The sequence below is a fragment of the Benincasa hispida genome, chromosome 3 (genome assembly GCF_027475165.1).
Source record: "Benincasa hispida cultivar pf3 chromosome 3, pf3_genome.v1.1, whole genome shotgun sequence".
In the NCBI taxonomy this organism is placed as follows: domain Eukaryota; kingdom Viridiplantae; phylum Streptophyta; class Magnoliopsida; order Cucurbitales; family Cucurbitaceae; genus Benincasa; species Benincasa hispida.
Window position 1 is genome coordinate 34,316,377 of NC_143480.1, and position 27,480 is coordinate 34,343,856.

Below are 27,480 nucleotides of genomic sequence, written 5' to 3' on the forward strand. Positions count from 1 at the left end.
ATCACCGAAAAAAAATCTCGAATTGATGACGTGACTGAATTTTTCTCAATATTCTTGGTGGACCTTGATTTTTCTAGAGTGATTTTGAAAAAGGAAGTGAATCTAAAAGAAAAATGACTTTAATATTATTTTACGTTTGTGTCTAACCCTAGTTTTGGACATTTGATGCATTTTTATTTCTTTTGTTGGTTTTTAAAAAGAATATGAATTTAATTTTTTTTTTTTTTTTAATCTAACATTAGTTGATTTAGAAAGGAAAAAATCTCCATCATTCATTTTCCTTCTCCAATATCATATGGTCTAGATAAAATGTGGTTTTCACATATGTCATCTCTTTTTAATCTTTTCATTTTCTCTCCATTTCTATAACAATTACATATTTTTACCATCCTCAAAGCCACCATAGTTATTCTCTCAAAGGTCTATGTTTTTTTTTTCATCTTATTCTTAGGATTTATTTGTCGAGTGCTTAAATTTATAGATCTACTCTTTAAGAGGGTTTTTCTCATCTTACTCTTCATTTCTAAATCTATTATAAAGGGTTACTCTTGAAGCCATAATAAGACTGTTGTAATGGGTTGATCATCAACCATGGAAAGGATCAGGTTTGTTCTTGCACCCGAAGAAAGAATGTTGTAGCGGTTCGACTCTAAACCATGGAAAGAGTCAAATACTTCTAGTGATTCTAGCGAAATACACAAAAGGAGATTGGGAAGTGGATGTAGGTCGGTTGTCCCGAACCACTATAAAATTTTCGATGTTAATTTCTCTACCCCTCTCCTACTTACTTTAATTTTTGCAATTAATTTTTTGTTGTATTTTATTGCACGAAATTAATTGTAATATTTATTCCTTAAATTAATTGCTTAATGTTTATTTAAGTTTGTTGAATTGATCTTTACATATCTCATACCAATCTATTTAGTGTTTAGTGAAAAAGTTTTAATTACTTTGATTAAATCCTATTCCGCCCTTAGGATTGTCATATTGATCCTACAAATAAAACTTTTGAAGTTCAAAAATACTCTTAAAACATTTCGGGTATTTGGCCTAATTTAGCTTTATTTATTATTGGTAATCTTTTAGCTAGGATTTTTGCTATTAATAATGTATATTTAAATAATCTTACAAAACTTTTGTGTTTTTAAATTTACCGAAGAAAAAGAAATTATGATAAAAGATTGGTACTCTTTAGGTTAAAATATTATTTTAGTTTCTGAACTTTAAAGTTTGTTGTTTGTTCAATTTTAGTCTCATACTTTCCGTTAGTTCAAACCAATGGCCATATAACTAGGATGGAGTGACCAATTGATAAATGAATATAACAAGTATGCATAAATATTATTTTAACCGTAGAATCAAACTTCTTACGTGAAAGAATACATGTCATTTATCAAACAAGTTTAAGATCACTTTTAGCTTATAACATCAGTTCTGGTTTATACATCAGTTCATTATTTGGTTTATACCCTTTTCCGAAAAACACAAGTAGAAGAGAAGTTATGTTTTAAACCAATAATGAAGGCAGCTGATATCCATGGTGAGAGTTTTTTTCAGAAGAAAAATATATTAATCAAATTCCCCAACATTATACAATATGATATATAATAATAGAGGTTCTAAATGGGTTACACTCATTACTTGAGATAAAATGAGACCATGAACCTTGAATATCACAAGCTCAAACATGGGGATCCAGGCCTTTGTGGTTACATTGAACTATCTTAAATCAAATTTAATGATCGAATTTTTTGGTCATCAAATTTTTTAACACCCCTATTTCAAACACCAATATGAGACATTAACCCAAACCATACAAATTTCTCGAATAAAGAATTCACTCAAGTTGCCCTGCAGATCAAGGCAATGTAAAATAACCATAACGTTCAAAATAATTGATTACTACTAACTCATAAAGGTGCGGCAATATAACACAACTCACATCATGAATGGTATTATCAATCGATAAAAATTCAAAATTACAACTAAAAACAGAAGATAACTCAGTTCTCAACTGAAATGTAAAAAATAAAATAAAATTAAAAACTTGCAAAAAACCCGCATGCCAAACGCTCCTCAAGCTTATTACCAACGCCTAACATAACTTGATATTAGCATTGAGATTAGAAAAAGAGCTACTCCTACGATGCCTGAGAGAGAGAATTCAAAACACAATATGGCCTCAGCCTTTTTTTGCTTTTCTTTTTTTGGGTCTAAAACAAGATCTTGAGTCCCAAAACTAATCAATACTTGTAGTTCTCGACGTGGAGGCTCTCACCGGCACCCTCACTGAGCTTAGCATCACCCTTGTAAGTTCCAAGAGTTGCTTCAGAGTTGGCCTTGCACCTCACGAGCAAAGCAGCCTGAGCCTTGGGGATGTTTTCATCCTTTCCAGACCATGCCTTGAGAGTACTCTGCTGCAGGGCACGTCCAAAGGAGAAAGAAAGAGACCATGGCTTCTTCCCCTTCAGTTTGTTCATGGCATTAAGGTTGATGGTGGCCTCCTCTTCGCTCTGTCCACCAGACAAGAACACAATAGCTGGAACTGCAGCAGGAACAGTTCGCTGTAGGGCAAGGACGGTGTGCTCTGCAATAACTTCTGGTGCAACCTTTGCAGCTTGAGATCCAGGGGTAACCATGTTGGGCTTCAACAAGGTTCCTTCAAGGAGAACGTGGTGGTCATTTAGAGCCTTGTAGCATGCAGCAAGAACTCGTTCAGTAACATCAGCACACTTCTTGATGTCATGAGGACCATCAACCAAGATCTCAGGCTCAACAATAGGTACCAGCCCATTCTCCTGGCAAATGATAGCATACCTGGCCAATCCATTGGCATTTTCATTAATGGACAACTGTGAGGGTTCGTTAGGACCAATCTTGAGCACTGCACGCCATTTGGCAAAACGAGCACCAGCTTCATAATACTTTTGGCAGCGCTTGGCAAGGTCATCAAGACCCTGGGTTGTGGTTTCGCCATCAGTTCCAGCAAGTTCAACAGTGCCCTTGTCAACCTTAATGCCAGGGAGAACGCCACCTTCCTTCAAAACATCAACAAAAGGCTTGCCTACACAAAGGAATAGAGGGGGAAGCAATAGTGAGAAACCATGGTCTATCCACAACTTTTCAGGTATAATGTTAAAGTGAAGACCCCATGAAAATATTAACCCAAACAAGAAATGGAGTGATTAGATGATATACCTGCAGCTGTCTTCTGGTAGAGTGTTTCCTCGAAGAGAATGACCCCACTGAGGTATTGAAGAACATTAGGAGCAGTGAAAAGGAGCTCACGAAGAGCACGTCTGTTTGTTTCAACATTCTCAACATTGATACTGGAAAGACGCTTTCCAATTGTGCCAGTTGATTCATCAGCAGCAAGAATACCCTTTCCAGGAGTTCCAATGTAGGCAGCATTGGCAATAAGCTCGTCTAAAAGACAGAAAATACGAAATTATAAAAATAAACATCAGAAGGGAGACGGGTCATTTAGAAAATTCCTTAAGAAAAGTATCGCCATATCAAAAGCTACAAAATCATAAGGCCCATTAGAATTTGTCTTCTTGTAAAAACTAAATTCAATAACATGGTCCATAAACAAAAAGTGCAAACTCAACATAAAGGATATAAATAAAACAAAACGCCATTTTCAAAGTACATACATTTTCCAAAAACATGGACAGTTGGTAGAAAAGAACCATATTTCAAAATCATGATATGAAACACTACTCATAAGTCATAAGATTAAAATCTAAAAGTAGATCGCACTCAGTCAACAACTTCATTAAAGGGAAAGTATAGTTCTTTGGGTATATTCTTGCTTACCCTAATAGAGAACAAATCTCAAAACACAGATCTGGACTGCGATCCTACGGATCTAATGAACAATAAACCGGAACGAGAAAAAAATCTAAATCTATAGCAAGAATTGAAGCCAAAAACGATGGATCAGATCATCAAATGAGCAGAAAACTACAGAACCCATAAACGAAAATGGGAAGATTAGAAGCAAAAAATAGAAACAAACGTAGATCGATAGAAGCATAGTTAACATCGGACAGTAGATCTGGATTAAAGACCACATGCATGCATGAAAGGAAAAGAGGAGAGATGATTACCAGCGTATTTGCCTCTGTAGCAAGACATTTTCGAAGAGTTAAAAGTAAGAGAGGAAAAAGGGTGGTTTGGGGAAAAATGCAGGAGAGGTAACGGCAAAATGGCGAAGGGATATACGAAGATGGAGAAAGGGTTAGGGTTTTTAAGGAGGGCGGAAACTGCGAGAAATGTGCATCGCCACGGACTTTTCATCATGTGCACGTGACATTTCAACCAACGAACCTTTTCTCGATTTTACTATTTTGCCCTTCCTTCGTTGGGCCGTCCCGCTTTGTCCACTTACTCCGCTTATGTTTCTTTCTCTTGGACCAAATTTCTACCCTTTCATTTTATTCTTTTTTTAATTATTATAAAAAATCGATTTCAACCTAAATGTTGATTCGAATTTTTTACTTCTAGGTTGATAATTTGTACTTTATGTAAATAATAAAAAACTATACTTCTCACTTTTAGTAACATTCATATATTTTTAAAAGTTACACTATTGTGATAATGACTTATAACAATGATTTAGATCACTACATCATTCTAGATCATTGCGACATAATTTAAATTCTAAAGAATTGTTATCTTAAGAGAAGTTTTGAAAATTTATAAAAAAAAATATTATAGATAATATTGCAACATTTGAAATAATAAAAATATTATTAAAACGAATGGCAAAGTTAGGAAGTTTCTTTTAACCTTGTTTTTTTTTTATATTAATAATGTAGACTTGTTTGAAAATATTTTACTTTTTACGTAAAATACATTTTTAACCCTTTAGAAGGTTATGAATTGATCCATTTAGAAGGGAGAAGACATATTAACCCTTTGAACATGGTGGGGTGTAGTATTCCAGTGATAATTGGGTTACATTTGGTTTACCATTTGAATTTTATTTTATTTTTCAGATTTAAGAGTTTAGTAAATTTATTTTAGCCAATGATATGAATTATGTTGTTTAAAATTGTTTTCGAATTATGTAATTCAAACTATACACATTCTAAAAATAACATTTTTATATTATCAGTGTATCTATATTTTAAATTTAATTTTTTATAATGAGATTTTGAGTTTAAAATTTTAAAATGCAAAATTATGTGAAAAGAAAAGAGAAAAATATTTCGAAATATGGTTGTTTTTAAATAAATGAAAATGAATCAATTTATTTATAAATATAACAAATGTCACTATCTATCAATGATAAACTACAATATACCGTGATAAACATCTATTAGTTTTAGTGATAAAATTATATGGTGATCTATCACGTTCTATCACTAATAGATAGTGAAATTTTGTTATACTTGAAAATATTTTTAACAGTTTTACCATTTAAAATAATTACCCCTAGAAATATTGTATTTCATATTATAAACTCAAATCAATTGTTATCATTTAAGTATGCATTATAAATTATATAGTATTACGAAATAATTATATTAAAAAATAACATTGTTGTAGGTGAATTTGGACTTGACAAAATATGCCAAAGATAAGTATAAGATAAAGTGGACTTAATTCAAATAAGTCCAAGTATTAGGTAATTAATTATCTTATCAAATCTAATCCTAACTTATTAAGATCAGGAAAGATCCATAAGGAAAAAAAAACGTAAACTCCACATGAGATAAATTGATCTAGGATCTAGATTTATTTATGACTTCTTCTTTTTGGCATTAGAGCTTTTTTTCTTTATTTTGCAGACCCTCTCTTCCTCAAATTACTAATTTATCGTTGTTACGTAAAAGCATATGCATTTTTTCGTGTCCAATATTTGACATCAACAATATAAAACATCCTCATAAATTATATTTATTCGACCTAATATTTGATGGGTAACTATAATGATTTTTCTGGTTTTTTAATACAGTATGAAACACATCTAAAACAATTATTCAAATTAGAATCCAATTTTTAAATGTAATACCAAATACAAATATAAAAAATATGAAATACAACTCAACTTTGATTGAATTCTTTATTTTTAAATTACCTATCAAATGTCGTCCTCCCTCTCTATAGCATATATATTGTAATGAATTTATTTCTTTTATTGCTTTATATAAGCTTGTATTTGTTTTTTAGTTTTAGTTGTTGTTTTTAGTGTACATAAGCTTGTATTTGTTGAAGTGAAGAGAAAAGAAAAAAGAGAGATTTTTTTTCTTTAAGAAGTAAAGAAAAAAGAAATTAATTAGTTGTGAATGGGCCCAAGAAGAGGTCAAAAGTGGAAATAGAAAAAAGTTGGGGTTTAGAAAAAAAGAATAATAAAAGAAAAGTGGGTTGGTGTGGAGATGGGGGATTGGTAAATTTGGTTGGAAGGAGGCAAAACCGAGAGCGACACCGAGAGCGCAGGATGAGGTCTTTTTTCATCGGTTTTATCGGTTAGCTCTCGGTTTTGAGGCATTTACAATGCTCCCATCTGCCCACCCCCGCTCTAATTCTACCAACTATACTTCCAAATTTAACGTCCCAACGTCAATATAGATCCAGTATTTTAATATTAGAATCCACCCTACGTTTTGTAAAAGAAAAGTATGACATTGTATGTCTCTATCATTTCAGCTTGAAATTACTCTTGTTTTACTTAATTAAAATTTTCAACCAATTACCTTTTTTTATTTTGTTTAAATGAACTCGATTCAAAATTATCATATTATAATTACGTTTCAAAAGGTACAAAAATTGTCAATTACATGTTGTTTTGACTCACTTATCTATGTACATATCAAAAGCTACCATATTTGTTCACGATTCGATTTAGTTTGGTTTGAGATTCAAACAGAAGCAAACTACAAATTTTAAAAAGTGTGTTCAGTTTGGTTTCACAGTTTTCTTTTTTTCTTTTTTTTTTTTAATTTTTTATACTTTTTCGTATTTTCTAAATTATAAGCGGTTTGGTTTGGTTCAATTTTACGGATTTTTTTATATAAATTGTTTGTGCTTGTTCATATTTTCTAAATTATATATATTATTTGTTGATATATTTATTAAAAAAGTGGTTTAGTTCGGTTCGGTTTCAAATCAATTTTCAAATTTGAAATTGAACCGAACTGCAATAATTCGGTTTAAAAATATATTAAAACGAACTGAACCACATTAATTCAGTTCTAATTCATTTTAGCATTCGGTTCGATTTTAGTTGTTTCAATGATCACCTCTAACACATTCAAAGGAGTTTCTTTCCAAGGGTCTGTTTCACAGATATTACCATAAAATTTCATACAGACATTTGGTATCCTTGTTTATTTCACACTCTTTTACTTTTTAAAATTCAGGATATCATATTATTAAGAAAACTTTAAAATCCATTCAGCAAGTTTTTTAGTATCACTATATTTATAGAATTTTTATACCTAGGAGATGAATAAAGTCTGATTAATTAATAAATGAATATCAATTAATCATTAGTATTAATTTTAATTAATTATTAAATATAAGTATAACATTTAGACATAATAAATGTCAACTATATATTTATCATTAATATTTTATGTTATCATACCTACTTAATATAAAATTTTATTATTGATTATTAATATTTCAATTAATTTATATTTATATAATTATTTTTACTAACGAAATAAATTATTTAAATAATTTTCAGTTAAAAAATATTATTTATTGTTATTTTAAGTGATTAAATAATAACAATATATTAAATAATTAAATTTAATAATGACCATATTACTTGTTCTTTTACCTTTGATTAAATAATTATTTAATTTTAGTTTTTTATATTCAAAATTGGTAAATCAAATACATTAACTTCTAGATATTAATTATCCTACAAATCCAAACACAAACATTAATTATCACAAATATTTAATATCCAAACTTATAAAACAATATTTGTGATCCAAACAATCCATGAGTGTACTTTAAGTCCAATGCTCATTTGCCCTCGTCATGATGTTCTTAGGAAATGGACTCGTTTTTTTTTTAATAACAATTTCTTTTAATATTTGCATCAACATATATCTTAATATTGGTATAGTTCAAATTGCATTTGCACGATAAATTGAGTGATTTTTTAGTTTTATCTTATGAATTATTAGTAACAATTAATCTTGAAAAGCTTTGATTTATCCTTCCAAATAATTTTAATAATGTTCAATTAAAAAATTTTAAAAATAAAAACAAAAACAAAAAAAAAGGAACTCATTCCATGTAGGGATGGAGACTTCTGGTAACGATATTAGTTTGGTGACATAGGTGGTATGACTTTGTAGTGTGTATGAATTATTGTTGTTAATGAATTTGAAAAGCTTAAATTAATTAAATTACACATGCCGTATGACGTATGTTATTTTGAGCGTGATTAAGTTTTGATAGTCAACTTAAGAGAGAGAACGAAATACATCGTGCATCATGCTTCATATTCATTTTTTTCATTTAACAATTTATATTTTACACCTATAATTGTTCAGGGTAAGGACTCTATAACACTTGTAGCTCGTTTGAAATAACTTTGGAAAAAAAATACTTTAGGACCGGTTTGTTTCATAAAATTTCACATTAAATTTAATCGATGACTATATAAATTGGTCTCTTACATTTAAATGAGTATACAAAATTAATAAATTGAACACGTATATTTAACTTTCAAAAATTAATTATCATGCATATCCAAACATATACATTAATTATCTCAGACATTCAAATCTCATATATTTAATATCTATACTCATGGAACAGTATCTGCAATCCAAAGAACCTTATATAAAATCAATTTTTTATAAACACATCTGAAAACAATAAAAATAATTTAAAGTGAGTTTAGTATAAGCTTATCAAGTGATTTTAGATGAAGCAAAGTGACTTTTCTTAAAAAAAGTCTAAATGTATAAATGATAGATCCATAAATTTTATATAGGGGGCACCATACATATACAAAGGTAATTAAAAAAAATCGATCCATGATTTCGAGGCTAACATAGATCTTTTCATAAGTATGTTCTACAAGTTTCATTTTGGGTATTATAATCATAATCATAAATTTTGGCTATAGACCAGGATCTGCAAGTAGTTCTTATAATTTGATTTTTGTATAAGATTTATCATAATCAAATGTGTTTTTCTTATTTGAAGATCGTAGGATCGGTATGGCAACCCTAGAGGGGTGAGTAGAGTTTAATAAAAGTAATTTAAAAGTTTCTACAATGTGGGCCCAATTAAACAAATTAACAAACTTTTTTGCTAACAAGTAGTTTAAACAATAAATTCAACTCAAAATAATCAAGAAGTTAATAATACTACTTTAAAGTACCCAAAAATTGGTTCTCATAACAAGATTGATAATAGATATAGAAATTTAAGAACAACTAATCAAAATAATCCAATATGAGCAATTAATTTCAATAATATAAATTGCAATTAATTTCAAGCAATAAAATATTAGAACAAATTATTACAAAATTAAATAAGAGATGGATAGAGAAATTGACACAAAAAATCTTATAGTGGTTCGACATAACCGGTCTACATCCACTTCCCAAACTCCTCTTGGGTATATCACTACGAACTTGACTCTTTCCACGGTTGAAGATCAAACTGTTACTATTCGGATTGGTGTCCTAATTCTCCCAGAGTCTCGTTGTTTGTAATGATACACGTTGTTTGATGAATAAAATAATTGTTATTTCACTCTGGCATTTACTCATATCCAATAAACTCCTTGGTTATCTTATGTGAACTTAAGCATATATATGTGATATACAAGTGGATCATGCCTTAAGTGATAACCTAAATAGGTCTGTAGTATAAAGATTAAGGTGGGATACCTGATCTTGGTGATACTATAGATACGACCCGCTTTGTAAAGGTTTGCAAATGTTATAAACTACTACAGATGGTAAATCCTGACCACTCATGTGGAGACGTGCGAGGGGGGGTGTTCTATACAAAGAGTTTGTATAAGACTGGACCACGAGATGACTAGACTCTATATGTAACGCCGTTGATACTGGAGACTTACATCTCACCTAAACGACCATAGGTGACACGACCTTAATCCGGAGAGTTTTAGGAACTCCTGCCTTTGAGGGCGGTCTTTTGATTAGTATGGGTGAGAGTGGCCAGATTGCCAACTTAACATACCTACCTTTTTGGGGAATTTTCTGCTCTGGGAGTTAGGAACTCAATCCACAAGATGGAATTTACTTCTTTCTCGAAGCAGGGATAAGTAGAGAGATTGCTCCCTTAAGGGCTGATTCTGAAGCTTGAACATAGTGGCCACAACTTCTCTTTGGAAGAGAGGACTCGATCATAGTAGGACTATGACTTATGTTCATTAGAGGGATCAATGGTACTTAAAGAGTTAGATGTAACTACAGGACATAACAATTATTGGCCGAGCTGTACTTACGAGCGATCTGTGAAGGGTTGTCACGTTGCTGATTGGTTAAGATGGATACATAATATATCTGTGGTAAGGAGAATTCAGCTGTCAGTCTTTAGTGTAGTGCCTAGCAGTTAATGGGTGGTGATCCCGTGACTAAAGAGTTTAGTCAGTTATTTACGTACCGTTGAAGCTTCGAACTACAGGTCCATAAGATCCTCTTGGTAGCTCAATAGATTCAGTTGAGGATCAGTTCTTGGTGTTTATTTGAAATGTTCAAATTGACAAGAGGTAATTCGATTATATATTATATGATCAGTATACGATATGAGATATATCTAGTGGAGGATTAATGTAAATGAGATTTACATTAAGTACCATGGAATAGGAAAAGAGCTATGGTTTATATGTTTCATGAGATGAAATGTTAAAACTATAAGTTATAAATATAGTATGATAAGTTGGTTATCATTTATATTTATAATAATATTAATTATTGGATAATTAAATCTTTTTCTCTAATAACCAATTAAATGGAAAGTTTTGGTAGTTTCATGGTAAACGTGAGATAAAAGGAAAATTGTTTTCCTATTTTTAGTAATGTTGAAAAAATTGATTTTGAGATTTTCTCTCTCAAAAAATAATCTCACGGAAGTTGTCAAATAAATAGAATTTACTAAGCGACAGCTTGACTAAGATAAACGATTGTGTAGTGTTTATAGGCGACAGATATGCAACTAAGTGATGAGGTAAACGATCGTTTAGCTTTTGCTAAACGATTGAGCATCGACCTATACGATAGGTTCAACCTTCTCCCACTTGCTCAATTGTTTACACGATTGTTGTTTCGTGCGTCTTCTGCCTCAAACCAAGTCCACACAGAACCCACCCTCTGTATTCCCACACCGAGAATACCAAGGTAGCCTTCTTGGTGGTGTCATTCTCAACTTGACATCGTCGAGGTTCTGTGGAGGTCATTCATGTTGTTGGGGTGTTCGTGACCGAGGCGATCGCTGAGTTCGAGTGTGCAGTGATTGTGTTGTGTACCGATCGTGTTGGACGAGCGTTCAAGGTTACTGTGTTCGAGCGATCGTGATCAAAGACCTTGGTGACGAATCTACAAATGTGTATATATTTCTCCTTGATCATTTATTGTATCATGCTGTAATTTTTGTAATGAATGCATAAGCACATGTTTCTGTGTATGATTGTAATTTGTAAAATTCATATATGATTGTAAAAATGATCTTTCCGCTACTCATGGAAATCCTCATGATCGATTTCCTTTAGTTACAACCACTCTTTTTAGGGATTAAGAGAAACCCTTACAATGAATTTAGGAATGAAGAACAATATGAGAAAAACTCTCTTGAAGAGTAGATTTAAAAATTTAGCATTCAATGAATTAATCTTAACAACATAAAATATCTCTCTCAAGAAGAAAATAAAAATAAGAAAATTGAAGCATGGAGAGAGAGCAACAATAGTGACTTAATGAGTTATGGATGATTAAAAATAACAAAAATGGTTGTCACAAATTGGAGAAGAAGATGAGTTTAAATAGAGAGGAAAATTATTGAAAACCACATTTAATTTGGGTCATTGGATCTTGGAAAAGAAAAATCAATGGTGAAGATCTTAAACTCAACTAGCCGTTAGACATAAGCAACAAATAATATAATATTATATATCTTTTAAAATCATTTTTTTAAAAACCCACCAAAAGCAAAAGCACACCATGTATCCAAAATTAGTCATTAGACACAAACATAATATCATATGAAATTATTTTTCTTTTTGAATTTATTTCCTTTTTAAAATCAATCCAAAAATAAAAAACTAACCATGTGTCATTCCTCCTATGCTTTAAGTGGCACCTTTCAATTGGTCTACTTAGATGTAGGGTTGGCAACGGGGCTAGGCCGGGGCCCCGACCCCATGGGAAAAATTCTTCCCTATTCCCGCCCCCTGTCGCCGTCATTTGAAGGTGGGGACAGGGGCGGGGATTCCAATTGAATTCCAAATTACAATTACAATACAATTGAACATTACAAATTACAATCATGAATGAACATTACAAATTACAGTCCTAAACAAAACATATAGTTATGCAATCAATACAAAAATTACAGCATGAACAATCAAATAAAGAAGGAAAATGATACGAAAGTTTGTCGACTCGTCTCCATGCTCTTTGCTCACAAACGCTCGAACACAGCAACCTCGAACGCTCGAACAACACGACTGTAACACTGCACGAACACTCCGCGCTCGTCCTCAGCGATTGCCTCGATCACGAACATTCCATCAAGAACACGAACGGCCTTCACAAATCCTCGACGGTGTCGAGTTGAGTAAGAAACCACCAAGAAGGTTACCTTGGTATTCTCGATACGAGAATCCAGAGGGTGGGCTCTGTGAAGACTTGGAATGAAGCAGACGAAGGAGGAATGAACAATCGTGTACATGATTGGGTAAGTGAGAGAAGACAAAAACCTATCGCATAGGTCGATACCCAATCGTTTAGCTAAAGCTAAGTAATCGTCTAACAAAAGCTAAGCGATCGTTTAACTCATCGTTTAGCACAGTGTTTGTCGCCTACAAAACACTACAAGATCATTTACTTCGCTCAAGCTGTCGTTTAGTAAATCTGCATTTACTTGACAACTTCCATGAGTTTCTTTTTTCAGAGAGAGAAATCTCAAAACAATTTTTGACAAAAACTTTTTGTAAAAACTTATTAAAATTAGGAAAATAATTTTCCTTTTATCTCACGGTTACCATGAACCACCAATAACCTCCCACCCAATTGGTTATTAAAGAAAAAAATTTAATTATCCAATAATTAATATTATTATAAATATAAATGATAACCAACTTATCATACTATATTTATAACCTATAGTTTTAATATTTCATCTCATGAAACATATAAACCATAGTTCTTTTTCTATTCCATGGTACTTAATGTAAATCTCATTTACTTAATCCTCCACTAAATGTATCTCATACATCATATCAATTATATTATATATAATCAAAATACCTCTTATCAATTTGAACATTTCAAATCGACACCAAGAACTGATCCTCAACTGAATCCATTGAGCTACCAAGGGGACCTTATGGACCTGTAGCTCGAAGCTCCAATGGTACGTGAATAACTGACTAAGCTCCAACGATACGTGAATAATTGACTAAACTCTTTAGTCATAGGATCCACCATCTATTAACTGCCAAACACTCCATTAAAGACCGACAACTGAACTCTCCTTACCACATATATATTATGTGTCCATCTTAATCAATCAGAAGTGCGACAACCCTTCACAGATCACTCGTAAGTACAGCTGGGCCAATAACCGGTATGCCTCTGTAGTTACATCTAACTTCTTAATTACCATTGATCCCTCTAATGAAAATAAGTCATAGTCCTACTATGACTGAGTCTTCTCTTCCAAAGAGAAGTTGTGGCCACTATGTTCAAGCCTCGAAATCAGCTCTTAAGAGAGAAATCTCTCTACTTATCCTTGCTTCGAGAAAGAAGTTAATTCCATATTGTGGATTGAGTTCCCAGCTCCCAGATCAGACAAGTCCTCAAAAAGGTAGGTATGTTGAGTTGGCAATCTGGCCACTCTTATCCATACTAATCAAAGGACTGCCCTCAAAGGCAGAAGTTCCCAAAACACTCAGGATTGAGGTCGTGTCACCTATGGTCATTTAGGTGAGATGTAAGTCTCCAGTATCAACTACGTTATATATAGAGTCTAGTCATCTCGTGGTCTAGTCTTATACAAACTCTTTGTATAGGACACCCCTGCTCGCACGTCTCTACATGAGTGGTCAGGATCTACCATCTGTAGTAGTTTACAACATTTGCAACCTCTACAAAGCGGGTCGTATCTGTAGTGTCACTAAGATCAGGTATCTCACCTTAATCCTTATACTACAAACCTATTTAGGTTATCACTTAAGGCATGATCCACTTGTATATCACATATACATGCTTAAGTACATATAAGATAACCAAGAAACTTTGTTTATTGGATATGAGTAAATGCCAGAATTAAATAACACTTATTTTATTCATTAAACAATGTATATCCTTACAAAACAACGAGACTCCGGGAGAATTAGGACACCAATCCCAACAATCCATGCATCAATTATATTGTAAATGTTATAATATAAGGTTGTATGTATATACGGAATGTATGCTATAGCTTAGTTCATTACTTGTTCATTTAAAAGTTATATATTGGTAATGAATGAACATTGCATAAAACATGACAGTACCTTAGGTTAATTTATAATTGTTATAAATAACTTATGTATGTCATTCTTGCAATGATTGGTTTTAATTGTTTCATTTTTTTTATAAGTGTTATAATTAATGAAATTAGAATTAAAATCAATAATAAAGAGTTGAATGCAAACCTTAGGCTTTAATCATTTTCTAAAAGTGTTTTAAAATTTGATTGAGATAGACCTAAGATCACATTTCTAATAAGATTAGAAATCTAAGTTTAATCTTTTAAATCGGTTTAATAGGATTAAATTGATCTAATAAAAGATTAAATATGTAACAAATGTATCTATAAGGGACCTTTTGGCTAAGGCTAGTTCTGGCTAGACTAGGGTACTTATGTCTATGGAAACGTCGCACCCTTATCTGAGAACTTACCTAGAAAAGTGAATTAGATAGATTTGTTACATGCATGCAAATTTGATGAAAGTCTGTTAAATAGTTTAATAATACTTGAATAAAAGTTGTTTAATTATCAAAAGAAAGTGTTGTTTTTTAGAAAATTAAACAAATCACTTAATTAAAATCAGTAGCTGGATTTTCTAAGTTATTGAATCCTAAGTAGAACATTCAGTGGGAGGAAAATGGAGTATATGATAGTTCAATTTTACCTCTACATGTTTCTCCCTAAAAGTTCACAATGTGAGATCTATCCTCAGCCTCGAGGCACCAGGGAGTGTCCCCCTACGGGTGGCATTTGAGTAGGTCAATACCAAGGTGAATGGAGAGAATATTCATAGTAAGTGGGAGCGGGACATGTGACAACATATCCCTCGGTCTCTCGCATTAGGTTGGATAAAGTTTTTGTGCATCACCTCATGGCATCATGGGTGTTTGATAACGGGCAGAAATGCACGTTATTACAATGCAAGATACAAAACAATGAAGGATTGCAACGACAAAAATATATAAAATCGCGTCCAAAAGCATTAAGTTTAGAATATTGCGATCGCATGTGTCTATCACATTAAAGCAGGTAATTTATGTATTTTGTGCAGGAAAATGCATTGGCGCAAGGCAGAATTGCAATCCAAGGAAATTAGCATCCGAGCGCATAAGAGATTGCGACCGCAAGGCTATGTGATCGTATGTGTTCGCGAAGATCTGCTCAAGAAGGTGGCCGCATAGAGCCGACGCATCAAGGTGGAAGCTTAATAAATCACGATGGAAAAGAAAGTTAATTACGAACAATTCTGAATTAAGTTGACAAGCCGTTAACGACACACTCTAGCAAGTATACTCAAATTTTCGGTGACAATTAATCGATGCATCAGATAGAGAATTAATGACATCCCATCAGTGCAATCATTTGAGAGAAAAGCTCTTCACCCTGAATCTCTATAAATACCGAAGGCCACCTTCGTTAAAGGAGTGGGGGGGTTCCACTATTCAGAATTTAGAGTTTGTCTTCACCATATACTTAGATTTTACATACTTAGAAGATGAAGGTGAGTAAAGATAGACAACGCTGAAAGATCGTCCTGGTTAACTCGGAAGAGTGCCGGGGAGCGTTGAGAACAGAGAGAGGGTCGACTCTTGCGGAAGCAAGAACATCTTTTGGGCAGAGTAGAGAAAACTTAGTGTAAAGCCTTGGGAAGCAAGATATTGCTACCAGGCTCTCTATCCTTACTTTCCATTGTCATACTGTATTCTGATTTTATTTATAAAATGGAAATTGCATCTCTATATTTGTCCACTCTCTTTACATTACGCATAAGTAACTAAACTGTCGAATGGGTTGAGAAACACTTAGCTAGCATAACTTGAGATCTTCATTTTATGCGATCATCTTGTATTATGTATGCGTCATTCGTCCTTTAGAGATGTTAGGGAGGGTGGTCTGAGGATAGAATCTAGGCCTGGAAAAGTCAAATTAGAATCTAGACTCGGGAGAGTCAGATTAGAACCACATAATCAAGAGATAGAAACTTAGGAATAAGTTCTGTTTACTATTAACGCATCGCATGCACCCTAGAGATAGGATATGATGGTATACGGTCACCGTATACCTGTGTGCATCATTCGTCATCGCATAGGCAAGAAATAGAGACTTAGGAATAAGTCCTATAGACATCATCGCATACACGCATGCGTTCTAAAACTAGGAACTATAGCATTTGCATTGGAAGATGAATTGTTGTTGTATGTGTGTAGCATGATCGCATAGCTTGAACGCAATCTTAGGAAGCGCTAGCTAAATACCTTCTCAACCCATTCTCCCCGCATACTCATTGTAACTTTCATTGTTATTGATTCTTTTCTCAATTCTGCCGCATAGAGTTTATACATTAAACAAACATACCAACTAACGCATTGTTTTATTTGTCATCGCAAAGTCATCAGAATTTACCATCGCATACTGTTTCCATAGTCCCTATGTTCGACCCTGGGCTTAGTAGGAAACTTAGTAGGGTTTATACTTGGATCTTGCTAAGAAAACTTGCATGCATAATGCATACTCCACCATCGCATTCTACACCATTATATCATCGCATTAACCACGCATCAAGTTTTTGGCGTCGTTTTCAGGGACTATGGCAATACATTGTGCTAATGGTAACTTTTTTATTTTCTTTGCAAACTCTCTATCTCTATGCACTCTTTTCCTTTGGTAAAGGAAGAAGCGGGCGTCGTATGAGCGAAGGACAAATTCCTAAGCTCATTTACGACCCAGAGATCGAGAGAACTTTCCGAAGAAGAAGAAGAAACTGCCGCCAACGACAACAAAAGAAAGATCCAAACATGGCGGAGCAACCAAAAGATAGAGCACCAAACGCAAATAATATCATGGAAAATTCCATCCTCTTGGCGAACGATCATAATAGGCCCATCTAGGACTATGCATCGCCCAACCTTTATGATTTCTCACCAGGAATCATGAGGCCAACACTTGACAGATTGTGATTCGAAATGAAATCGGTGATGCTACAGATGATTCAAACTATCGGACAGTTTGGCGGTAGGCTTGGAAAGGATCCGCAGGCCCACCTCCGGAGTTTCATTGAAATCTGCAATACGTTTGTGTTCTCAAACATCTCCGCTGAGGAGGTTCGATTAACATTGTTCCTGTTTTCGTTGTGTGACCAGGCACAGAAATGGGCTTATTCTCTCGAACCAGGGGAGATCATATCATGGGAACAGGTAGTGGAGAAGTTCATGAAGAAGTACTTCCTCCCGACAGAAAATGCCAGAATGAGGAAGTTGATCACTAATTTTGAACAGGATATTGACGAATCGCTCAGTGATGCCTGGGCGAGGTTTAAAAGGTTGGTAAGAGATTGCCCACATAACGGCTTACCAGATTGTTTACAGATGGAAATTTTCTACCACGGATTAAACCCTGCATCACAGACGGCTGCTAATGCGGCAGTAGCTGGAGGTTTGCTTGATAAGACATACGATGAGGCCAAGAATATACTTGATCACATTTCTAAAAATCATGAAGACTGGAGAGAAAGCGATCAAAGATTAAGAATAAAGGACAGTGACGCAAGCAATGGGGCCATCGCATCCCTTCAAAACCAAATGACTGCGATGATGAATTTGATACAAGGAATCGCAATCAGTAGCCCAGGAACGCATAGTGGGCAAGTCAACGCAATCAACCAAACGAGCGCAAGTTGTGCTACTTACGGTGAAGGTCATTCAATGGAAGAGTGTTCGAGGAACCCACAATCTGTCTATTTCGTGAAAAATAATCCTTTTTCCAACACCTACAACCCCGGGTGGAGAAACCGCCCTAACTTCTCGTAGAAAAATCAACAACAAAATTTTCAACCAGTGGTGCAAAAGGAAGGGCCACCAAGATTTTTCCCGCGAACAAATTATCAAATACAAAACTAAGCCAGCAGTTCGCAGGCGCCTCAATCTTCATCTTTGGAGAGTTTATTGAAGCAGTATATTGAAAAGAATGAAATAGTGTTTCAGAATCAAGCGACGTCCATTCGTAATCTTAAAATTCAGATAGGACAGATTGCGGGCGAACTCAAGAGTAGACCGCAAGGGGCACTGCCGAGTTCAACAGAACTCCCGCACAACCCAAGAGGTACGGGAAAAGAGCAATGTCAAGTTATGACGTTGCGAAGCGAAAAGACTATGGCGAAGGAGAAGAAGGAGTTGAGTAGGACTGCTCCAATTGCGATGGAACCGGAGATTACGTTGACTCAAGCAGAAACAGAAGAAAATAAAGCGATGGAACCAGAGATTGCATCCACTTCGAAGCCGAAAGAACAGGGAACCGTGAAAATACAGCTGCCACCATTCCCTCAGAGACTTAAAAAGAAGAAAAATGATGAAGGACAGTATCAGCGCTTCATGGATATGCTGAAACAGTTGCATATTAACATTCCATTCACTGAAGCGATCGAACAGATGCCCAAGTATGCGAAGTTCCTAAAGGATATGGTGACAAAGAAGAGAACCACTGGTAAATTTTCACAATACCCTGCTCAATCGACGGGTTATATATTGGTCAAGCGCTTTGCGATCTCGGGGCCAGCATCAACTTAATGCCCCTTTCAATTTTCAAGCAACTGAATGTGGGGCAGCTGGCGCCCACGACAGTGTCTCTCCAATTAGCTAATAGATCCCTTGTGCATCTAGAAGGGAAGGTGAAAGATGTTCTAGTTACGATTGACAAATTTATATTACCGGTAGACTTCATCATCCTGGACTATGAAGCGGACAAGGATGTACCCATCATAGTGGAACGACCATTTTTATCCATTGGTCACACTCAAATTGATGTGTACAAAGGAGAGATCATACTGAGCGTGAATAGACAGAAGCTCAGGTTTGATATTATCAAGGCCATGAAATATCTGGAAGAAGAAGGCCTCATTGAATCCGATGATGAACCAAGTTTGAATGAAGAAGAAAATTCTGAAGATGAAAATGAAGATGAGTGATAACGGGCAAAAATGCACGTTATCATAGTACTAAATCCTTAAATAATGTTGGATTGTGTTGATAAAATATGTTATATTGCGTCCATTAAGCATAAACTCTATAATATTGCAGTCGCATGCGTCCAACGCATTAAAGTAATTAATATTTATATTTTTGTGTAGAATAATGCGTTAACGCAATGCAAAGAATTCGATCATAGGAATACATTGGTCGAGCGCAACTTCACCGCAAGACTTTGTGTTGATTGTGTTCGCAAACATTCACCCAAGAAGAATCACCGCAACATGGTGGATGTATCCGGACGAAAAGACAATTAAGATCGATGGGACAGAAAGCTGACAACAGTCTGATACAAATTAAGTTGACAGCCGATAATGGTCACAAAGTACATCCAGCTTTATCGATGATAATTATCCAGCGCATCAGTCAGGAATTAAAGTTGTCCCATCTGTAAAACCAGGAGAGAGAAGCGACTTTCACCTTGATGCCCTATAAATACCAAATACATTCTTCAAAGAAGGGGTTAAGTAGTCGATTACCTCATCACCATTACAAGTTAATACCTCTGTTCATAGTTTTCTTTTCCATTTTACAGTGGAGCAAAAGAAGAGTGGTGACGCCGGAGATCATCCAAGGCAGCTCGAGAGAGAACCTTGGAGCGTAAGTGCAGAGAGCGGGCCAACTCTCACAAAAGCGAGAATATCTTTAGAGCACGAGTAGAAACAGTGTAACGCTAGCAGCAAGAAATTTTTCCGGGCTCTTTAATATACTTGCATTGTTATTCCGTATTTCATCTTATATCTATTCAATGGAAGTTCTATTTCTACATCTGCTCAATCTCTTAATACGCATGAGTAGCTAAACTAGTTGAATAGGTTGAGAAGAACTAAGCTAACATGATCTAGGAAGTTCATTGCTTGCGCTTGTCTTGTTTTATGTTGTGCAAAATACCCCTTTAGAGTTACTCGAGAGAGAATCTAAAGAAAGAACCTAATGTCTCGAGAGAGCTAAGTTAGAATCTAGACTCGAAAGAGCAAGATTAGGCTTGCATAAACAAGAGATGGGGACTTAGAGATAAGCTCTGTTTGTCAACTTGCATCGCATGCATCCTAGGAATAGGAATGATACTATGTGGTCGCATATTTGTGTGAATGTCATGTTGTCATCGCAAAAATAGAGATAGAGGTTTATGTGTAAACCCTGTAGACCTATCACATATTTATCGCATGCGTTCTAGCCTTAGAAGCCGTGGCATTCGCACCGACAGGTGGTTTACTATTGTATGCATGTTGCATGATCGCAAGATATGAACGCATCCTAGGGAGTGTTAACCGAAACCCTTCTCAACCCATTCACCGCATATTCATCGTATTTCCCGTTTACCAACTCTTTTCGAACTCTGCCGCATTCGTTATTATTTTCATCAATGCAACAACAACCAAATACTTATTTATTCAACTGGTTACCGCAAGTTTTCATAAAAATCTCCAACGCAACTATTTTCACAAGTCCCTGTGTTCGACCCTGGACTTACCAGGAAACTCAGAGGAATTTACACTTAGATTCCTCTGAGGAAACTTGAGTTCACAATGCAATCCATCAACGCATATCATCCATATTTCCACCTAATAAAACAACGCATCAAGTTTTTGGCGCCGTTGCCGGGGACTTCGACAAAATAGTTGTTCATGTTAATTTTTGTGATTTCTTTGCAGAACTCTCAATCTCTGGCAAACTATGACCCAGAGATTGAAAGAACATTTCGAAGGAGACTAAGAGACCGCCAACAACAACCATAATCTGATAAAGAAGACATGGTGAAGTAGACTAGGAATGAAGCACCAAACAACAACAATGTCATGGAAAATTCGATTATGTTGGCAAACGATCGCAATAAGCCCATTAAGGACTATGCATCGCCAAACCTTTATGATTTCTCTCCGAGAATCATGAGGCCTACCTTAAATGGAAGTAGATTTGAAATGAAACCAGTGATGCTGCAGATGATCCAAGCTGTAGGTCAATTCGGAGGAAGGCGTGGCGAGGATCTGCATACCCATCTCCGATGTTTTATTGAAATCTGCAATACTTTTGTATTCCCGAACATCTCTGCTGAAGAAGTTCGACTAACGTTGTTCTCATTTTCTCTCTGTGATCAGGCTGGGAAATGGGCTTATTCGCTCGAACTAGGAGAGATCACTTCTTGGGAGCAAGTGGGGGAGAAGTTATGAAGAAGTATTTCCCACCTAACGAGAACGTGAGACGGAGAAAGCTTATTACTAATTTTAAACAAGACATAGACGAATTGCTCAGCGATGCTTGGGTGAAGTTTAAAAGGTTGGTCTAAGACTATCCGCGTAATGGGCTACCAGATTGCTTGCAAATGGAAATTTTCTACCACGGTTTGAATCCTGCTTCGCAGACCGCTGCCAATGTGGCACCAGCTGGTGGTCTACTTGATAAGACTTATGATGAGGCAAAGAATATCCTGAACCGCATCTCCAAGAATCATGAAGACTGGAGGGAGAGTGACCAAAGATTAAGACTCAAGGATTATGACGCAACTAACGGTGTTATTGTCTCATTGCAAAACCAAATGACCACAATGATGAATTTGATTTAAGGAATGACGATCAGCAGCCTAACATTGCAAAGTGGGCAAATCAATGCAATAAGTCAAAACACCGCAAGGTATGCGACTTGCGGTAATGGGCATGCGATGGAAGACTGCTTGGAAAATCACCAGTCTGTATATTTTGTAAAGAATAACCCCTTTTCAAACACTTAATTTTGCTTGGAAAAATCAGCAACAAAATTTTCAATCTGTGTGCAAAAAGAAGGGCCACTGGATTCTTCCAATGCAACAACGATCAACAGAGCAACCAAGCAAGTAGCTCACGACAACAACTGCAATCTTCTTCCCTAGAAATCCTATTGAAGTAATATATCAAGAAAAACGAGGCAGTGCTTCAAAGTCAGGCTACGTCCATCCGCAACCTTGAATTGCAAATGGGCCAGATTGCGAATGAGCTGAAAAGTAGACCGCAAGGGGTGTTTCCAAGTTCAACCGAGCTTCCACGCAACCCAGGGGGATCAGGTAAGGAGCAATGTCAGGTTGTGACATTACGCAGTGGAAAGACTGTGGAGGGAGAAAAAAAGGATCAGAGTAGAACAACTTGCATCGCAACTGAACTCGAGATTGCGGTAACGCAAGAAGAAGAAAGAGAGAATGAAGCAGTGGAACCTGAGGCTGCGTCGACCTCAAAGTCAAATGAAACAGGAACTGTGAAAGTCCAGTTAGCACCTTTCCCTCAAAGGTTAAGAAAGAAGAAAAACGAAGAGGTACAGTACCAACGCTTCTTATTTATGTTAAAACAATTACATGTTAATATTCCTTTCAGTGAAGCAATTGAGGAAATGTCTGCTTATACCAAGTTTCTAAAGGACATGGTAACTAAGAAGAGAGGCGTTGGAAAATTTGCCACGGTGGCACTAACGCAAAGTTCCAAATCTATTATCTCACCAAAGATGAGCGATCTTGGGAGCTTCACTATTCCTTGTTCCATATGAGGACTCTATATTGGGCAAGCCCTGTGTGACTTGGGGGCCAACATAAATTTGATGTCGCTGTTAATCTTTCGACAATTAAATATGGGGCAACTTGTGCCCACATCCGTGACTCTCAACTGGCCGACAGATCTCTGTTTCATCTAGAGGGTAAGGTGAAGACATGCTGATCACGATTGATAAATTTATTTTGCCAGTTGACTTCATCATCCTAGACTATGAGGCCAACAAAGATGTGCCCATCATTTTGGGGTGACCTTTCCTATCAATGAGTCGTGCTCAAATTTCTGTGCACAAAGGAGAAATCACTTTGAGCATAAACGAACAGAAGCTCAAGTTTAATATAATTCGTGCCGTGAAATTTCCTGATGAGGAAGACCTGCAAGATTTTGATGATGACCTGAATTTGATTGAAGAAGAAAAGTCTGATAAAGAGTGTGAAGAAGAGGATGCCAATGCATCCGTAGCTACCTGCAATGCGATCGTAGCAAAAACAAACAAAGAAGAAGGATTGATCTCAACGCAAAAAGTAGAGCCGAAAGAAGAAAGAAAAATAACGCAACCTTCTCTCGTGGAACCACCAACCCTTGAATTAAAAACCCTACCAACACATTTGAAGTACGCATTCTTGGGGCAGAATGAGAAGCTGCCAGTGATAATTTCCTCTGCACTTAACACAAATCAAGAGAATGCGTTGATGAGCATTCTCAAGAAGCATGTGTGAGAAATCGGTTGGACGCTCACTGATATCAGAGGAATTAGCCCCGCGTACTGCATACACCACATTTGTTTTGAGGACGACCACAAAGAAACCATTGAAAATCAACGCAGACTTAACCCTGCGATGAAGAAGGTCGTCAAAAAGAAGATAATCAAGTGGCTAGATGGGGGCATTATCTATCCCATTGCAGATAGAACGTGGGTCAGCCCTGTCAACCTCGTACTCTATTTTCCTACAAAAGTAAGTAACAAGCATGTTAAGTAAAATTGAGAAAGAAGATAAAGGAAATGGGAAGATGGAGGAAGAAAATTCTAAGTATTAGAAATACTTAGATGTGTAAGTTTAAATAATATAACAAATGGAAATTTGGCTAAGTATGGAAGCATAGTATAGACATGCATTGATGGAGAAGAGTGAACGCATGAGGTTGCATATGTAGCAATCAAGGCTTATAGAGGCTAAGTTTTGAGGGCAAGGATAAGCTTTGCGTTGGTACCAAGGGTGAACGCATGAGTGAAAGTTATGATGCATTTGTAAGTAGCCGAAAGCATGTGGTGCGAGGCATGCGTCGATGGAGGGTGTGCGTCGATGGATGGCATGCGGCAAGGGAGGCATGCGATGTTGGACGCATTGGATGCATAGGACGCGATGGATGAAGCCTATGCGTTGGTTTCGTGCAACCTACGCATTGGCGCTATGCAGCCTATGCGTTGGTGTTATGCAACCTAGGCATTGGCTTTATGCAGTTTATGCTTTGGTGTATGCAACGAAGTAAGAAAGGCTTAACCCATGGTTGATATGATAAGAGCCATGCGTGGGCTAGAACATTAGAACATGTGTTGGCTTAGAAGTAGATGACCAAAGGAGGGACGCAAAAGCCTCTAGATGAGCTATGCGTTAGCTAGATTGGTCAATGTGTTGAGAGTGAGGTATGTGGCCATGAGGTTGCAAGCGTTGGCCTGGGAGCTGACCCTTGCGTTGTTAGCTAAGAGGGAAAGATTATCTTGAGATTGGTCAGCTAAGCCAGCGGTCATACTCAGGTTTAACATTATCCTCTGAGCATGAGGTGGCAGCCTGATGTTAAAAGGAAAGCATGCAATTGTTAGTTTAAAATAAGAAGCCCGACTTCAAGTAGAAGGTTAGAGAAATTCACTCGGGCAAATGAAGTAATTTCAGAGCCATTCAAACCCTAAATATGTCTAGTTGTTGAGGTTGATATGTCGAAGGGAGATTCTAGCCGAATCGAGCTGGAATATGAAGAATCCGGCTGGAGGTCAAATTCTCGTATAAGTTGGGCCAATCTTGATAATTTAAGGATTTCGGTATAACCACGAGGAATTATGAGCTGAAATTTTAAATTAAGTTTGCTAAGAAAATTTAGAGAATGTTTGTAGAAATAAATTCCTTGAGAAAAGGCCTGGAAAATTAGTTATTAAAATTGAAAGTTAAATCCGGAATCTTGAACAAGCAGGTAGCTGCTTGTGTTGAGCAAGCAAGCAGCTTTAAGGGCTTGACAAGGATGATGAGCGCATGCGTTGGAGGTTGAATGGGTGCAAGGATGCACTGAGAAGCATCAGACCATGCAACGTACATTGAAGCTATAAGTACAAGGTTGCGTGCCACCAGATGGATGCATAAGCCGAGTGATGGATGCATAGGGCATGTGTCAATGTGCCACCAGATGGGCGCATAAGCCGAGTGATGGATGTACAGGGCATGCGTCGATGTGACACCAGATGGGCGCATAAGCCGAGTGATGGATGCACAGGGCATGCATCGATGTGACACCAGATGGGCGCATAAGTCGAGTGATGGATGCACAGGACATGCATCGATGTGCCACCAGATGGGCGCATAAGCCAAGTGATGGACGCACAGGGCATGCGTCGATGTTCCACCAGATGGGCGTATAAGTCGAGTGATGGACGCACAGGGCATGCGTCGATGTGCCACCAGATGGGTGCATAATCCGAGTGATGGACGCACGGGGCATGCGTCGATATGCCACCAGATAGGCACATAAGCCAAGTGATGGACGCACGGGGCATGCGTCGATGTGCCACCAGATGGGCACATAAGCCGGGCGATGGACACAAAGAGTGCTACACATTGGACCATGCGATGGGCAGTAGGCGTGGGCTGAAGGCTTGGACGCATGGAAGGCTTGAATGTCTAACGCAATGCATGGATGCAAGGCTTGGACGCATGGTAATGAAGTTGCTACCTAGTCAAGTTAAGGCCTAAGAATTTGGCTAAGTGTTCAACACACAGTAAGCATATTCATGAAGGAGATTGCCAAAGACTGTGAGTGACTCTAAATGCTTTAAATATTTTAAGTAAATTGCTTAAGCTTATGAATGTTTAGCAATGCATGTTTACTGAAAGCTACTTATGATAATCATTCTCAAATAGTTATGTAGCAACGCATCTCATATTAATATTATATTTATGCTATGTTTTACAATGATCATGAAGATGCGTTAGTAAGGAATGTGGTTGAGCAACTAAGTTATTAAGAGATAAGATTATGCAAGCAAGTAAGTATAAATAACTCAGTACTGAAGTACATGGAAAAGGTATTGAGGCCTTGCCTTAGAATCTGAATAGCTCGATACTGAAGGACATGGAGAAGGTATCCGAGCAGCTCGATACTGAAGGACACGGAGAAGGTATCTGAGCAATAGTACCTAAGGTATGACGGTACTTGAACTAGAATTGTACAATTAAGGGAAAATTTGTGAATGATAGTGTCGAGAACACTCCATTTTAGCCATTAATTGATGTTAAGGGATTGAGTAAAGATTCTCTCTCAACTAAAAATGCAAGTTATGATTGTAAGAAGAGAACAAAAAAGGGTTCCTTCCCACTTAAGTAGTAATACAGTAAAGATGATAAAGAGTGAGCAAAAGGGCCATTCTAGGCAAATAGACTAAGGTATAGTCTAACAAAGTAACAAAATGTTATGTGATGTTATGATGACATGAATAATAGTTGCCAAGTTTATAGTTCAGTAAAAGCTTTCAATTTAAATATGAAATTTATGTATGAACGTTATGTTTAAATGTTAATCGCTTACTGGGCTTCTAGCTCATGTTTTCAAATGTTTTCCTTTCAGGTAGCGGTCAGTTCCCAAAAGAGTTCGTTGCTGCTACTCTGCCACTTGAAGAGTCAGGTTGAAAGAACTTAATTGAAGACCTGTATTTAGTTAGTACACATATATCGGTCTAGTGACTAGTATTCCAGTTGGGGCTCACTAAATTGTAAGATTAATGTACGAACAATGTTACAAAACCCTATAATATAAATATGTTAAGTTCTGATTTAATTGTTCAGAGTGTTCATGATATGTTTATTTTAAGGGTTTGAGAATGTTCAACAGGTTAGATACGCAGTAAGTGCCTACAAAAGGGTTGGTAACTGCTGCAGTCACTATTCCATCCAGGTTAAAAGGGTAATTTGGAGCGGGGTGTGACAAGCCCCGTGCAATGTGTGCAGAAGAAGGGAGGAATGACGGTAGTCCAAAATGAGAACAATGAATTAATACCG

At 36.2% G+C, this 27,480-nt stretch overlaps 1 protein-coding gene and 1 non-coding gene across 2 annotated transcripts; both read right to left on the minus strand.

The window, feature by feature from the left end:
* Positions 1-1,929: 1,929 nt before the first annotated feature.
* Positions 1,930-4,306, minus strand: LOC120074074 (fructose-bisphosphate aldolase 6, cytosolic-like). Its single transcript, XM_039027060.2, has 3 exons — positions 4,113-4,306; positions 3,199-3,426; positions 1,930-3,064 (listed from the first exon to the last, which is right to left on the minus strand). The coding sequence occupies exons 1-3, from the start codon at positions 4,303-4,305 to the stop codon at positions 2,244-2,246; spliced, it is 1,242 nt and encodes a 413-aa protein (XP_038882988.2). The 5' UTR covers position 4,306; the 3' UTR covers positions 1,930-2,243.
* A 13,621-nt stretch (positions 4,307-17,927) lies between these two features.
* On the minus strand, positions 17,928-18,034 carry LOC120074857 (small nucleolar RNA R71). Its single transcript, XR_005481134.1, has one exon. It is a non-coding gene; the product is annotated as a small nucleolar RNA R71 (small nucleolar RNA).
* Between the last annotated feature and the right edge of the window lie 9,446 nt (positions 18,035-27,480).

What these genes read in the sequence shown, in the direction of transcription:
- LOC120074074 (XM_039027060.2), bottom strand. Translation starts at nt 4,305, where the DNA reads ATGATGAAAAGTCCGTGGCGATGCACATTTCTCGCAGTTTCCGCCCTC. An exon ending in CTACAGAGGCAAATACGCTG is followed by an intron (nt 3,427 to 4,112) that starts GTAATCATCTCT and finishes TCTGTCTTTTAG; the next exon opens with ACGAGCTTATTGCCAATGCT. An exon ending in CTACCAGAAGACAGCTGCAG is followed by an intron (nt 3,065 to 3,198) that starts GTATATCATCTA and finishes TCCTTTGTGTAG; the next exon opens with GCAAGCCTTTTGTTGATGTT.